This window comes from Pinus tabuliformis, chromosome J (genome assembly GCF_031772625.1).
Source record: "Pinus tabuliformis cultivar Carrire ecotype Pingquan chromosome J, CPIR1, whole genome shotgun sequence".
In the NCBI taxonomy this organism is placed as follows: Eukaryota; Viridiplantae; Streptophyta; class Pinopsida; order Pinales; family Pinaceae; genus Pinus; species Pinus tabuliformis.
In genome coordinates, this window is record NC_142295.1 from 249,273,581 (window position 1) to 249,288,542 (window position 14,962).

At 30.2% G+C, this 14,962-nt stretch overlaps 1 protein-coding gene across 1 annotated transcript; it reads left to right on the forward strand.

Moving 5' to 3' along the window:
• Positions 1-7,244: 7,244 nt before the first annotated feature.
• LOC149226706 (putative inactive purple acid phosphatase 27) lies at positions 7,245-14,573 on the forward strand. The gene is made up of 13 exons (XM_089375353.1): positions 7,245-8,129; positions 8,331-8,418; positions 9,444-9,719; positions 9,805-9,913; positions 10,017-10,134; positions 10,262-10,394; positions 12,864-13,051; positions 13,171-13,360; positions 13,492-13,559; positions 13,703-13,811; positions 13,892-14,080; positions 14,194-14,274; positions 14,362-14,573. The coding sequence occupies exons 1-13, from the start codon at positions 7,771-7,773 to the stop codon at positions 14,413-14,415; spliced, it is 1,962 nt and encodes a 653-aa protein (XP_089231479.1). The 5' UTR covers positions 7,245-7,770; the 3' UTR covers positions 14,416-14,573.
• The last annotated feature ends 389 nt before the right edge of the window (positions 14,574-14,962 follow it).

The window sequence follows — 14,962 nt, forward strand, 5'->3', positions numbered from 1 at the left end:
TGCAAATTAGAATTCCGACGAAAGGGGAGAGAGCAAGTGAGTGAACACAACACCAGGAGGGCGAGTGGTTACTCTCTAACCACCTTTTCCCCTCACAATCGTAGATGCAAACCCTAACAAGCCTGCACTATTGATCCAAAACCACACTTCACATCCCAAGGTGATCGAATCCCTAGGAGGGTTACATCTGGCAACATCGTGAAGGTTCGATGTAACCGGCCAAGAAAAACAAATGATATAACCCATGGTGTAATGTGACATGCGATGATATGCAATAACCATAGGATAAACATATCACCTTACTAATATCTCAGCAGTATGACATGTTGTAAACCACATATAATCACATTACGATGTCTAAGACGTTACAATGTCAAACCATGCAAAGATTATTAATATAAAGTTACACAATGCAAAGACTTAACACTAAAGGAAACCACCTACTATGAGCATAATAGTTATGGCGCTGAACCATAATAACAATAAATAAATTAAAGAATGATGCTAAATATAAAAAATAAAAATAAACCTTGATATAGAAATCTGATCATTTTAAATAAAAGTAAGATATAGAAGAAAAAATATATTGAAATATATTACAAGAGGTCTCCATCATTAATTCTATTTTATTTATTTATTTATATATATATATATATATTTTTAATTTAGTATATCAAAAATAAAAATTATTATTAATATTATTTAATACTTTTATTATTATTATATATATATTTATTATATGCATCTTGGTTTTCAAAATTAAGACTTCTGACTTTGTCACAAATGAATTTGATATTAAAAGTAAGATATAGAAAAAAGAATATATTGAAATATATTACAAGAGGTCTCCATCATTAGTTGTATTTTATTTATTTATTTATATATTTTTAATTTAATATATCAAAAATAAAAATTATTATTAATATTGTTTGATACTTATTATTATTATATATATTTATTATATGTCTCTTGGTTTTCAAAATTAAGACTTCTGACTTTGTCATAAATGCATTTAATATCTGGATAAAGGAAGGGAAAAGTGACAAATTATTTTTTAAGTATGAAGAAGGCTTCTCAATTCATTTACCTAATTTGAATTGATCTAATTTTACATTTAAATGTAATGATAAATTGTGTATATTTTTTTTTTCTCGGTAAAGGCTAAATCTATTAAGAAAATAAAAATATGTACAGAGAGGTTACATTTCGAGAGTAGGCCTCAGCCAGTCCTCAGCTGGAAAATCATGGTTTTTACCATATAGCACATCAGTCACGATTACATTGAGGTCCTGCATACTAGATATAGCATACCTGTGGAATTCTGGACCTATATTGACAACTAGAACCAAAAAGTCTCTGAAGTGGACAAAAACAGATGACAGGGTATGCCAGTATTTAGCATTTAACTTCCTATCCCAGACTTTGAAAACAAAAATACAAAACATGAGAGCAGGATGGCCACACAGCCAGAGATTACTGATCTGAACTAGCATGATTCGGGGATGATGGCGCTTTCTCCCTTTCTGGACTGGGCGATGCTAACCAGGTTACACCACCTTCTTCGTCTAGCACTGGCTCGCCGTTGGGATGAGTTACCAGGTGCAGGATTCGAGTGTATCCATGAGAAGGACCACCAGAAGGTCCCTCTATCCACGCTGGAGTCGAATTTGGGTTTTGATCCTGAACCAGCATTCTCCTTGGCGAAATGCGGTGGCTGAATTTGTTCAGAAGCCGGAGGGTCGTCATGTTGAGCGATACACATGCCCTGACAGATCCCCAAGCAGGATGCTGTCATCTTGAGAGGGGTCGTTGTCAGAGGGAGCCGAACTGGAGGAATTCCTTTCCTCTTCTACCACCGAAACAGTAAAATTGATAGTAATGATAGGCCTATTTACCTCACTCTGGAATGAAAAACTAGAAGTTTGAAGCTGTTCGGATGCGCCCCCTCGGCTTCCAGCGACAGAGGAGAAGGCGGAATTGCAGAAATCGGATTAACAGTCGAGGGAGCTGGATATGCTCGACCTCCTCTATTGCCATAGTTGCTGCCTCGCCGAGGAATGCCACGCCTGCGCATTATGCTTGCGGGCACAGAGAGCTTGTACAGGCAGAAAGAACTCCAGTGGCGTAACAGGGAGGGAATTCTATGAAACTCCTGGAGCCTTCCGCACAGACATACAACATACTGCGGCAAGACAGGATCGGCATTGTATTAAAGAGACAAGGGGCATTAATGCCATGACTTGATAACAGTACCCAGAGCCCATGCGCCTTCATTGTTACCATGCTTGAGGTGAAGTATAACTGGTTTCGAGACAGCTCCATAGTAAATGTGAATGCCTTGAGCGTATAAATGCTATCAACCCCCTGTACCTTGCAGCACGCCCGACTGCCAGTAAATAAGCCAGCTGTTGTTTCGGTGATGTATTGCATTGTTATCTAGAAAGAGCACCCGCATCCGGGTGTAAATTGTGTATATTTTTATTTTTTAATTATTTATATAAATTTTTTTAACAATAATAGTTTTTTTTATTTATTTATTTATTTAAAAATACATTTTAAATCATTAAAAATAAGATTCACAATTTCGTTTAATAACATTATATAGGTCAATTTGGAATCCAAAAGCAAAAACATCTCATAAATATTATAATAATGAGAATGCTCCAAAGTCTTCTTATCCTGATGTGACTGGATGACATTCGTACATTATGCTAATGTGACTAGATGACATTCGTACAAAATTTATTCTAATTCTCGTTTTTTCAATGAACGGAGGAGGGACAGTTGAATGGAGGATGATGGTTGGGAGATTTATGATCATCCGTAAAGCTCCAACTGAGGTGAACTGTAACAACTAAGCCCCCTGTACCTAACCCAATTATATTTAGCGGACATAAACTTCCGACGAAAGCAGAACACAAGCTTATGTCCATACATTAAGTTAGCTTTTCTTTTTCAAAAGGGTAGTGCGACTCTTTGGAAGAAACTCATATATATCAATATCATTATATCATGGTTACATCATAATTGCTTCAATAACTATTTGAAGCTAAGGAAGGAGATTATTAATGAACCCAACTTATGTCTATATGTTAAGTTATTTTTAATGAACATAAACTACCGGCTGAAGCACAACCAAGCTGCACATAAATTTTGATCACTACATGACACTCAAAGTTGTATATATATAGAGTGTTCCTATTTATATATAAGTAAATAATTTAATTGATCCATAAAACAAAGAAACAAAAAATATTTATAATATTTATATTTTTATAAAAAAAAATATTTATAATTTTAATATTTTTATTTTTTATATATATTAAAAAATAATAATAATATAAAAATAAATAATAAAATATAATGGTTCTCACTTGTTCAAATCCCCATGGGTGCTTACCTACCAAAAAAAATCATGTGCTTATTAATTAAATTTAAATATAATTATTGAATTATTGTTTTATTTTATATGGTAAAATGAATGTTAATTTATACTATGTATATGTTATATTTTAATGTGATATGTATATTATTATTTTCTTTTATCTAAAAATTTGTCAGTAATTTTATTAATAAAACAAAATTACAATAAAAAAAAATTAATCTAAAAATTAGTTACATTTAACTTCTAACATTTAACGCCTAAACATCTACTTTATTCTAAGTTATGAAGCAATTATAATAATTAAATTTCACATAAAAATATGTTTTTAAAATTATTTTAATTAAAATATTTTTATCAAATAATTATATAATATAATAACGATCCATTAAAATTATAATTGATTTTTGATGATGATGATTAACGTCCACTAACACCAATGTGGTTTTTCAGACCTCAAAAAAAGAGAGTCTAATTGTCATTCTTCTTCAACCTATAATTGGAATGACTTAATAAATCAAGAAGATTGAAGGTCTCACTGATCATAGGGAATCTAGAGCGAATGTGGCCAAAAATCAAACACTCTACCTTTCATCTTCCATGTTCTTAACGTCCACTAACACCAATGTGGTTTTTCAGACCTCAAAAAAAGAGAGTCTAATTGTCATTCTTCTTCAACCTATAATTGGAATGACTTAATAAATCAAGAAGATTGAAGGTCTCACTGATCATAGGGAATCTAGAGCGAATGTGGCCAAAAATCAAACACTCTACCTTTCATCTTCCATGTTCTTAATATCGCAAGTTATATTGTCCAAAAAAATCTTAAAATCAATCTCTATATGAACATGATTTTCATAAATTTAAATATGAATTTATTTTAAATTGTTCTAAAAGCTAATCATTACATTTTATTTATATTGATAAATGCATTTCTCCGGCTAGCCTTGAAGTCTTCATCCCACACTCACAAGATATTTTGGTTCATTGTAAAAGTTCAATCAAATTTTCACCCATATATTTTTTTTTTAAATATTTTTCTAATTTTCTTTTCATTTAATATATTTAAAATACATTTTGACTCGACTCATCATAAAAGATCGATCAAATTTTCGCCAATATTTTCCTTAAAATATTTTTCTAATTTATTTTTCATGGAATATACTTAATTTATAATGACAAAAATATATTTTTAATAGTTATTAATAAAAATTATCATTAAATATTAATAATTCAACTTTTTATAATAATATTATTTTATTTTATTTATATTAAATAAAAAATAATATACGGAAAATATTTTGCCAATTTATTTTTAATAGTTATTAATAAAAATTATCATTAAATATTAATAATTCAAATTTTTATAATAATATTATTTTATGAGAAAAAATTTCGGCTCAAATCAGAGATTATGATGTATTCGTCAGACCATGGCTACATGTTAAATAGGGAGAGCAGATCTTCCAACAGCTAAATTTAATTAGGAAATAGGACTAACGGTTATATTTGACCATGTAACCTCTAACTTTGACCAACCAATCGGACTCTACAAGATTAAGGATATGGACCAATTTTTATTTTTTTTATTTAATACTATTTTAATTATAATAATTTTATTAGATAAATCCAATCAATTAATTAATATCTATTATAATATACTCTGGGTTCTTGAATGTTCAATTAATAATTTTATTATAATGTTCAACTAAACTTGTAGTATTAATAATTAAGAAAATGTAACTATATTTATGTTAAAATGTTTCATAGTAAATTGTATTAATGACATCATGTATTTCTTATTTCTAATATCCTTCTAACTATAGTATTAATAGATTTAATTATTAATCTAAAATTATATTATTACATTATTATTACTTAAAACTTAATGATGCTAAGTTATTGATGGCTTGTATATTTTTATAAAAGGAGCCTAGTAACTAAATATGTATAATTAAATTATTTAATAAATTCTAGATTAGATAAATTATTAAATTCTAAGGCCCAAGCGAAGTTCGTATAAAGACACCAGGGCCAGGTTAAACCATTGGGAGATCGACAAGAATGTTGCATTGCAAAACATTAATAACATTAAAAATATAGTTACTTCTAAGTTCAAAAAAAATGTTGTGTGAGAGCAACTAAAAGAAAATTAAGATATTATAAGGAGGTCATCAACCCCACCCTAGAAGATCAAAAGTATCTCTTTGTTTTAACTAGCTCAAAGAAGAAAATTAAGATAGCCCAGATTAGAACGAACTCTCATCCGCTCCATGGATGGAAAGGTTCTGCCATCTCTGTGAGAATACGAACATCGACGATGAAAATCACTTCCTCTTAGAGTGCCCCACTTACAGCCACATTAGATCTCAGTTTGAAAATCTCTGTTGCAATACTGACCTTCCTAGCCTTTTAGGATGTCAAAATTATAGTGAGCTCAATAATTCGTTTTTTTAGATCTCATAGACCAAAGTTTAGTCTCAGTAGACGTTAACCACCATCATCGTCATCAATAATATTTTAAATTATTTTAAATATTAAATTTAAAATAATTTAATATTTTAAATTAAATAAGTTAAAAATTAAAAATTAAATATATATTTAAATTATTTTTATTATTATAAAAATTATTTTATTTAAAATATAAATAAAATATTTTTTATTACAATTTTCTTTTATAATAAAACTGAGGAGTTGGTTTGGCACTAATTACTAGTAAATCTTGGAAGTCTATAGTTTGTTTTAACACTATTATTTTTGGTCTATAGTTTAGTCTATTTTTTGATCTTTTATATTTCACATTACTTTAATTATCAATCAAATTTTTGAGACAAATATTTTATTATTATTATTAAAATTTATTTTATTTATATTTTATTATTATTATATATAATTATTATAAGCATGTTGATTTCATTACAAATGCATTTTATTATAAGCATGTTGATTTCACTACAAATGCATTTTAATGTTTGGATAAAGGAAAGAAAAGAAAAGGTTACCAAGATTATTTTTAAGAGTAAATTCATTGAATCCAACATTCATATGACATAATTATTGGAAAACTAGGTAATTGTCTTTTAATAAGATTATTTGAAATACAGTAATATAATTTATTATATATATATATATATATATTAAAAATATATTTGAAATTATTAAAATTCAAAAAAAAATCAAACTCTGTGGAAAACTGGTAATTGTCTTTTAATAAGATTATTTGAAATACAGTAATATAATTATATATATATATATAAAATATATTTGAAATTATTAAAATTAAAAAAAAAATCAAACTTTGTTTAAAATGGAGTTGGTTTTAGTCCATTTTTTTGGACTTTGCGGGTGCCGGTGGAAAAATTTGAGGTGAAATCTTGATTTGTGTTATTTAAACTAGTTTTTTTATTGTATATATGAATTCAGCACCCTGGAAAAGCACTAAAAACACTAGAGCACTTCAATTGCACAAGATTACCCATCAAACTTATGATTTCAATAAATTCCTGTAAAAGCTTCTAAAAAATTACATTAAAAGCAACTCCATTTAAAATAGCATAAATAATCTATTTTTAATAAAATTATTTGAAATCTAATTATTTAATTTAAAAAGTTAAAAAAATTAAATTTATTTATATATTCAACAAAAATATATTTGAAATTATTAAAATTCACAATTTTTTCAAATTTTCTTATGAATATTATAATAATTCATAATTAGAATGCTCTGAAGTCTCCCTATCCGTATGTGACTGGATGACATTGCTTACATTATGCCCCTGTGACTGGGTGACATTCGTACAAAACGATATAAATGCTGGTTTATCGTGCGGGTATTCTGAAAATTTGCGCAATCAATCCAGTGTGATTTTATTTTCAATGGAGGGAGGAGGGACAGTTGGAGACTTCGAGTATTCGAGATAGCGTTCATAATGGAGGAGGGACTGAATGGAGGATGATAGTTGGGAGATTTTGACAGGGCGCATGTAGTTTGAAGAGACGTAATATCGCATTTATGATCATCTGTAAAGCTCCAAGTGAGGTGACCCGTAACAACTAAGCCTCTGCATCTAACTAAATTATATTTAATGGACATAAACTTCCGGCGAAAGCTGAACACAAGCTTATGTCCATACGTTGAGTTATCTTTAATGGACATAAGCTGCCCGCGGGAGCGGAACCAAGCTGCCCATAAATTTCGATCATGACACTCAAAGTTCTTCGAACATTATCAGATTTAGTTTTATCTATAAACTCAAATTCCATTTAATTTGATTACATAAGGCCCTAAGGCTGCCTAAATATCATGCGCCGCAATTATTAGTCTCATAAATTTTTGCTTCTGCACCTTCTTGCCCAGTCAGAGGGTTCCAGCCATAAGGACTTTCAGAATGCAGAAATTCATGAATCAAATTGATCCTATTTTCTTCGTCACTTTGATTTTTGTTGTGACAGGCCTCGTTGGTTTTGATTCCCGCTGCAATGGATCGTCTTCAGATAATTACCCTTCGGGCCCTCGGTTCGATACCGAGACTTCAAGTCCGGGCTATCGTAACCTGTGCGGGACAGGCTACAGATGTATTAATAGGAGGGATCTTCGAGAATGTTCGGATCAGAATCCAGACCTGCAGATGAATCTCAGCACGCAAGGACCCCTTCCGGATGAAGAGTTCATTACTGTCACTGTAAATGGACTCCCGAATCCCTCCGATGATATTTGGGTTGCCTTAGTTTCGCCTTCAAGCCGCAAGTACGGTGTATTAACAGTTCGTTTTTCCTCTATCTCGTTTATTTCATAATGTTTTCATGGGCCTGTGTAATGAATTTGATTCTGGTGCCGAAGTTTTTCCGATGAGAAATGTGGAATCATAATTATGTTTAGGCTTGCATCAGAACGTAGGGTGTTTATAGAAAAAAATGCCAATCGATAACTAACCATAGTGTGTAACAGCATTTCGGATTGTCCACTGAAACTGTACATGTACTTGGAAACTGGAGACATAAAGCTTCATTCTCTGCTCTGCCATTACACTGTGAAGGTATTCCATATCACTTTTTATTTCATATCTGTGTTATGAAACCTTTTGGAAAAATTTGATATATCAGATTCTTCGTTTATGGAAAAGCTGTATATACTTTAATCTTTGTGAATTTGAATTTGTGATTTTTAAGAAGAAACATATATTTTTAGTTACTACTTGTACAGGATTCATCTAAATGCAACAATATTCTAACCTCTTTAAATTTGAAAGTATGAATTTTTCAAAAAAATCTATTTTTAACTTTTAAGGCTACTCAAATTATATATATCATTTATTAAAATATACATATTTTAAATTTGAATTTATAGGGAAAAAAATATATCTATTTTAATCATTAAATTTATTTTATCATATATATTTAAACTAATTTAAGAAATATCCACTTTTAATCATTAATTCATCCAAACCATACAAGGAACATCCCACAAATATTTCTTTTGCTTCCTAAGAATGTAATTTATTTTGAGTGATAGAGGAGAATGTAATTTTTTATAAATTTACTTTATTATATATGTACTGGGATCATTGATAATCATTCCACTGGTATAAATTGGTCTAGCTTGACATATTTAGGAAAGAAATAATTTTAATATATAAATTTCAGAGAAAATTAAATTAAAATGAGGTTAAGAAATTGTTATAAAGTCATATAATTTAATATTTCAGAATTGAATGTGCAAAAACAAAGTAAAACAATTTCTCAACCTCATTTCATCATCCTATTATTGAGATTCCTAAATATTCTGAACTCCACAATCTAAATAAATTCAAAATATTTTAAATTTATTTGAAGATAAATAGGCTCTAGATATTCGGCCTCAAGGTTAAATTCGTTCCTTGTGGGAATGAAGAAAAACCAGCTTTAGGCTTCAGTTAGTTCTGGAGTAGAGTCGTCCTGGCTTTAGGAAATGACAGAAATTTTCAAATTTTGGCAAATCTGTAAAATTTGAAATTGAATGTTTCCAAAAAGATTGGGATTAATGTCTAAAGATCGATTCTGTGATTCGAATTACTGGCAACAGTCTCAGTTCCTGAAAAACGATCCCTCCTATAGGGAATGCACCAAAAACAGAAGCAGCTGTAAATTACTAGAGGACTGGGACGAACTTGAACCCAAGACCTGCAATGGTTCCATAACATTTCAAGTCATCAACATACGAACAGATATCGAGTTTGTATTGCTGTCTGGTGGTTATGAAAACCCCTGCATCCTCCGGAGATCAGAGGCTCTCAAGTTTTCTAACCCAGACATGCCGCTCTATGCCCATCTGTCCAGCGTGGATTCTACTGGTTCATCCGTAAGTATAAGATTCTAGAATTAAGGGCATTTATATCTGTTATTGATCAACTGTATAAGATTATAATTACTTTTCGAGAAATCAGATGAAGGTAACATGGATCAGCGGGAGCGATACCACGCAATTTGTGCAATACGGTGCTGGAAAATCGGCCATGTCCACTGTGACAAGGTTCACTCGAGCTGATATGTGCAGTATGTTCTGCCAATCTTTGAATTTCTTGTTCCATTCTGTCAATTATGGATACATTATAAAGCAGATGTGAAATTTCTACCATAAATTTAATTGCTTTGCTAGGTCATGATCTGCTTCCAAGCCCAGCAATGGATTTTGGATGGCACGATCCAGGGTATATTCATACAGCCCTAATGACGGGGCTGCTGCCTTCTCAGAAATATAGTTACAGATATGGAAGGTACTGCAAGCACCCAGAATACTTGCAGGCTCCTGTTAAATGTAAGTCTAAAGATTTTCATTGAATTGGTATTAGGGAATTGTATATTAATTCGTGGCTAGCATTGATATCTATATCATTTTTGCAGTGACAATGTGGGTTGGAGTTCTGTTGCGAGCTTCTCCACCCCTCCTGCATCAGGCGCCAGCGAGGTTCGGTTTCTTGCATTCGGCGACATGGGAAAGGCTCCCCGCGATTCATCTGATGAGCATTACATTCAGGTATGACGTTAGGGTTTTGACATAGTTGGATAAACTTATATGGTTCCACCTTAACCTTGGATTGATTTATTAGACATGAAAATTCAAAATCCAGAATTTATTGATCACTGAGCAGATCAAGCAGAACTGTAATTGACTTATTAAGCTGCATCAACAGTCAAAATCCAGAATTGCTTAATCACAAAAAAGATCAAACAAAACTCTAGGCGTAAACTTATGATTAGTTATTATATTCAGATTTTGATGAATCAGCTATTTTCTTCTATGTTCACAGTATTCTGATGTTGAACTGTGTTTTGGGTAAAACCCGAATGCCATTTTCAAGTACTCGGTCTCTGGTTTCTTGGTGAGAGATTGAGTACTTTAGAAAAATTGGTCATTTAGACCAGATGCAGAGTAACCATTAGATGAATGACCAAATCAACCAGCACAAACCAACCAGCACAAACGCACAGGAAAAAAAACAACACAATTTAAATGTTAAATAAAATTATAAATTTATAAAAATATTTTCACACATATATGTCAAAGTTATTTCTAACACATTTTTTTTGTATATTTATGTCAAATTAATGATTACTAAATGTATTCTTTGAAAATTATGTCATGTAATTATGTTAAATTAATAATTATTACAATGTATGGTTTGAAAGATTAGTACTTAATATTAAATTTTCATAATTTAATAAAATGATTTTGGTAATTTAAACATTGAAGTGTTAAAAAAATATACAAATTACATATATATTAATTACCTAATATTTAATGAACATTTTATTTTATTTAAATTTTATACTTATATTAAGTAATGAAATTGCAAAAGGTGAATATTTATTTATATTTTTTAAGATATTTTTTTCTACCTATATCATTATTATTATACTATATAATAAAATTGGAAAAGATAAATATTTATTTATGTTCCATTTCTTTAAATTTTTGTTTGTATTTCTTTTTAATTTTAAAGAATTTTTTATATTCATTTCTTTTTAATTTTAAAGATTTTTTTATATTAATGTTATTATAAATTAATATTTAAGTGTTTATTAAAATTTATAACTATTTGCATATTTAAATGTGATAAAATAATATTTTTTTTTAGAAATTCATTTTTATTTTTATTTTAATATATAGAATTTTCAATATTAATTTATTTTATTTTTAAATTTATATTTATATTATTGATTAATCGTTTAACTTTTTCATATTTTGTTTATTTATTTTTGGTATAAATTGTATGTAAAAATAAAAACATCCAACATATAATGTAGACACTCCTTTTTTCCTTTGTTTCTTTATCCTCATAATTGGTAAAGTGTCTACTTAAAATATTGCCCATTTTTATTCATACCGAGTTTATATTAAAAAATAAACAAATATAATTAACAATTGTTAAAACTTATATACTCAAATTTTTATATTTTTCTATTTACAATTATAAAATTATTGTACTTATTATCAAATAGCAAATAATATTATAGTTTAAAATATATAGTGTGGATTTAATTTGTGAAGAAAAATAAATTAGTAGAGTTATAGAAATTAAATGATTGATAAATGTTGATAAACATTAAAATAGTTATTTCATGATACATTTCACATTACCAACATTAAAAAAATAATATGATTATATTTATTATTATTATTGTTATTATTAAAAGAATTAATATATAAGTTAAATATATACAAATTTAAACAAACATGTAAAAGATTTTTAAACATATAAAATCACTCTATTTAATATGGAAAATTTTGAAGTTGTAAATAAATTTTGTTACAATACCATGGGGCAATATTATGATTTGCTAATGAAACAATACATCAATGACATAAGTAATTTTTAATTAAATCTTAAATATATAACTACTAAAACATATTCTTTAAAAATTAAATCTCTACTATCCATCATTAATAATTACAATAAAATTTTATAAATCTTCAAAACACAGCCCCTAGATAATAAGAGGTCTCTTTTCGGGGGCTTAACACCCTAGTGAGATTTGAACACAAACACCCTAAAAAAAACCATTTCTCAATCAATTATGCTACTGCTACTCAAACTTGAAATACAGTGGATTTAATTAGTTAATTTCTTTGACTCTGTGACATTTGACTTTCCAACATATTATTTCGTTCTTTCTTAAAATTCTGTGGAAGATTTTGACACTATTTAGTTTATGTTAGCTCATGTCTTAGATTTCTTAATGATAAATCACAATTTACATATATAATTAATGTGAAAATTCTTTCTTCAAAGAGAGAATAAGTTAATGAGGTAAATTAATTAAAGAAAATAAGTTAATGAGCTAAGAAAAAAGAGTCACGTGATAATGGTTTTCTTAATTACCACTTTTAGTACCGAACGTTCCTGGGTCCGTTCTCGTTTCTGGCCATACAAATTGTTTCCATTTACAATTAAAATTGCAAGAGCAAAATAGAAAGGAGTATGCTGAGAATAATTATTGGCAGCCAGGGGCCCTCGGAGTTATCGACGCCATGACTGAAGAAGTGTCATCTGGTAACCTGGATTCTATGTTCCACATCGGAGATATTAGCTACGCCACAGGGTTTCTCGTTGAGTGGGATTTCTTCCTCCAACTCATCACCCCAATCGCTTCCCGCCTATCCTACATAACTGCCATTGGTAACCATGAAAGGTAAAATTTATTACACATTTCTACAAATTCCTCTCTCTCCATTAAATCTTCGACATTGATCATATCTTCTAAGGCCATTGATACAAAAACTCAAATGGGCAATGACTGAAATATTTCAGAGATTATCCCAACAGTGGATCAAAGTACGAGCAAAGTAGAGATTCTGGTGGAGAATGTGGTGTTCCTTATGAGAAATATTTTCCGATGCCAACAACTGCAGAGGACAAGCCATGGTACTCAATCAATCAAGGACCTGTGCACTTCACTGTAATGTCCACCGAGCATGATTGGTCACAAGATAGTGAGCAGGTATTGCAAATCTTTCATTTCAATTTCATCATGGTATTTTTTTTTTCTCTCGAACATGCGAAGTTCCGAAATTTCATCTTAATATGAGAAGTTCCGAAATTTCATCTGAATATGAGAAGTTCCTTCGGCAGTATGAATGGATCAGAAAGGATTTGGCTTCTGTGGACCGTAAACAAACCCCTTGGCTTATTTTTACAGGGTAGGTATTCTTATTTCGCTTATTTAACTTCAATATAGCCAGAATACAATCTCTTCATAAAATATATATTTAAAAAAACCTATGTAAGGAATTTTAATTAACTCATTCTAACAATAACGAAATTTTACATTGAATTCCAACAGCCATCGGCCTATGTATTCTTCTATAGATGATGGTATTTTAGAACTCATCTTACCAAGCATAGACGCTGAATTTGCTCCAGCCATTGAACCACTTCTCTTGAATTACCAGGTAAAAATGCAAAGATGTTTCTTTAAACCAAATGACATGTTTTTAAGAAAAATTAAATGCGTGACTTTGAATTATTGCAGGTGGACTTGGTTTTCTGGGGCCATGTTCACAACTATGAACGTACCTGCGCTGTGTTTCAGAAGACCTGCGAATCGCTTCCTACAAAAGACGTGAATGGCGTAGATACCTACAACAGTGCAAATTACAGCGCACCAGTGCACGCAGTGATAGGGATGGGAGGATTTAGTCTTGATAAATTTGTAACGAACGTGAGTAATCCTAATGAAACTCAATCACAGAAATGCAAATAACAATACTAATGTGATATATCTAATTAATACTACACTAATGTGATATATCTAATTAATGTATCCTACTGCAGCCTAGTAGCTGGAGTTTGGTCCGTATTTCTGAGTATGGATATTCTCGGGTTCATGCAACGACCCACCTACTGTTGTTTGAGGTAAATCATGATATGTGTGCTCCGCAACCTTTGAATTCTTGATTTTAAGATTCACCAGTTCTTCTAAACCTCCTACGCTGTTTGCAGTTCGTCAGTTCCCCTACTCGGGAGGTGAAAGACAGCTTCCAGATGACTAAATAATCTTCCAGTGGACAGAAGTCGTTAAATTGTGCTCCTTGAAGGTTGTTGTTAAAGAGTTCAGCCAATCGCAACTGTAGATAATCATCCAAGGAGAGAATTCATTGAATTGTGCTCTTGGGAGTGAAAAGAGTTCGCTTAACCTCATTTCAGTAGCAGAGTATTTTCTCAATCTGCCTTTCTAAATCTCAAAGTAAGTTAAAGAATTGGGGTACATGTTAGAGTATTTATTTAATTTTAATATGATGTAATATGTTTAATTTAGCAATATTTAATATTTTATTAGGTGGGTTTATATTGGAAGATATATATGGAAAAAAATGATATAATATATTGAGCATAAAATAGGGGCAAGGGTTTTTATATTGACAGTTATAAAAAATGGAGTTTAAAATTAGTGAAAAATTATAAAGGGTTATAAAAAATGTTAATGAAAATGTTGGACACCTAATCCTCAATGGGTTAGTGTGGAAGCCGAATGGACAAAAGGAGTCCAAGAGACCTTGGGATGTGAAACCCAACGGTCACATATTGTACTATAAATGTATAT

Excerpts from the sequence above, each read along its gene's own strand:
- LOC149226706 (XM_089375353.1), top strand. The coding sequence starts at position 7,771 with ATGCAGAAATTCATGAATCAAATTGATCCTATTTTCTTCGTCACTTTG. Across the intron at positions 9,914-10,016 it reads CACTCGAGCTGATATGTGCA|GTCATGATCTGCTTCCAAGC; the intron begins GTATGTTCTGCC and ends TTGCTTTGCTAG. Across the intron at positions 13,361-13,491 it reads GGTCACAAGATAGTGAGCAG|TATGAATGGATCAGAAAGGA; the intron begins GTATTGCAAATC and ends TTCCTTCGGCAG.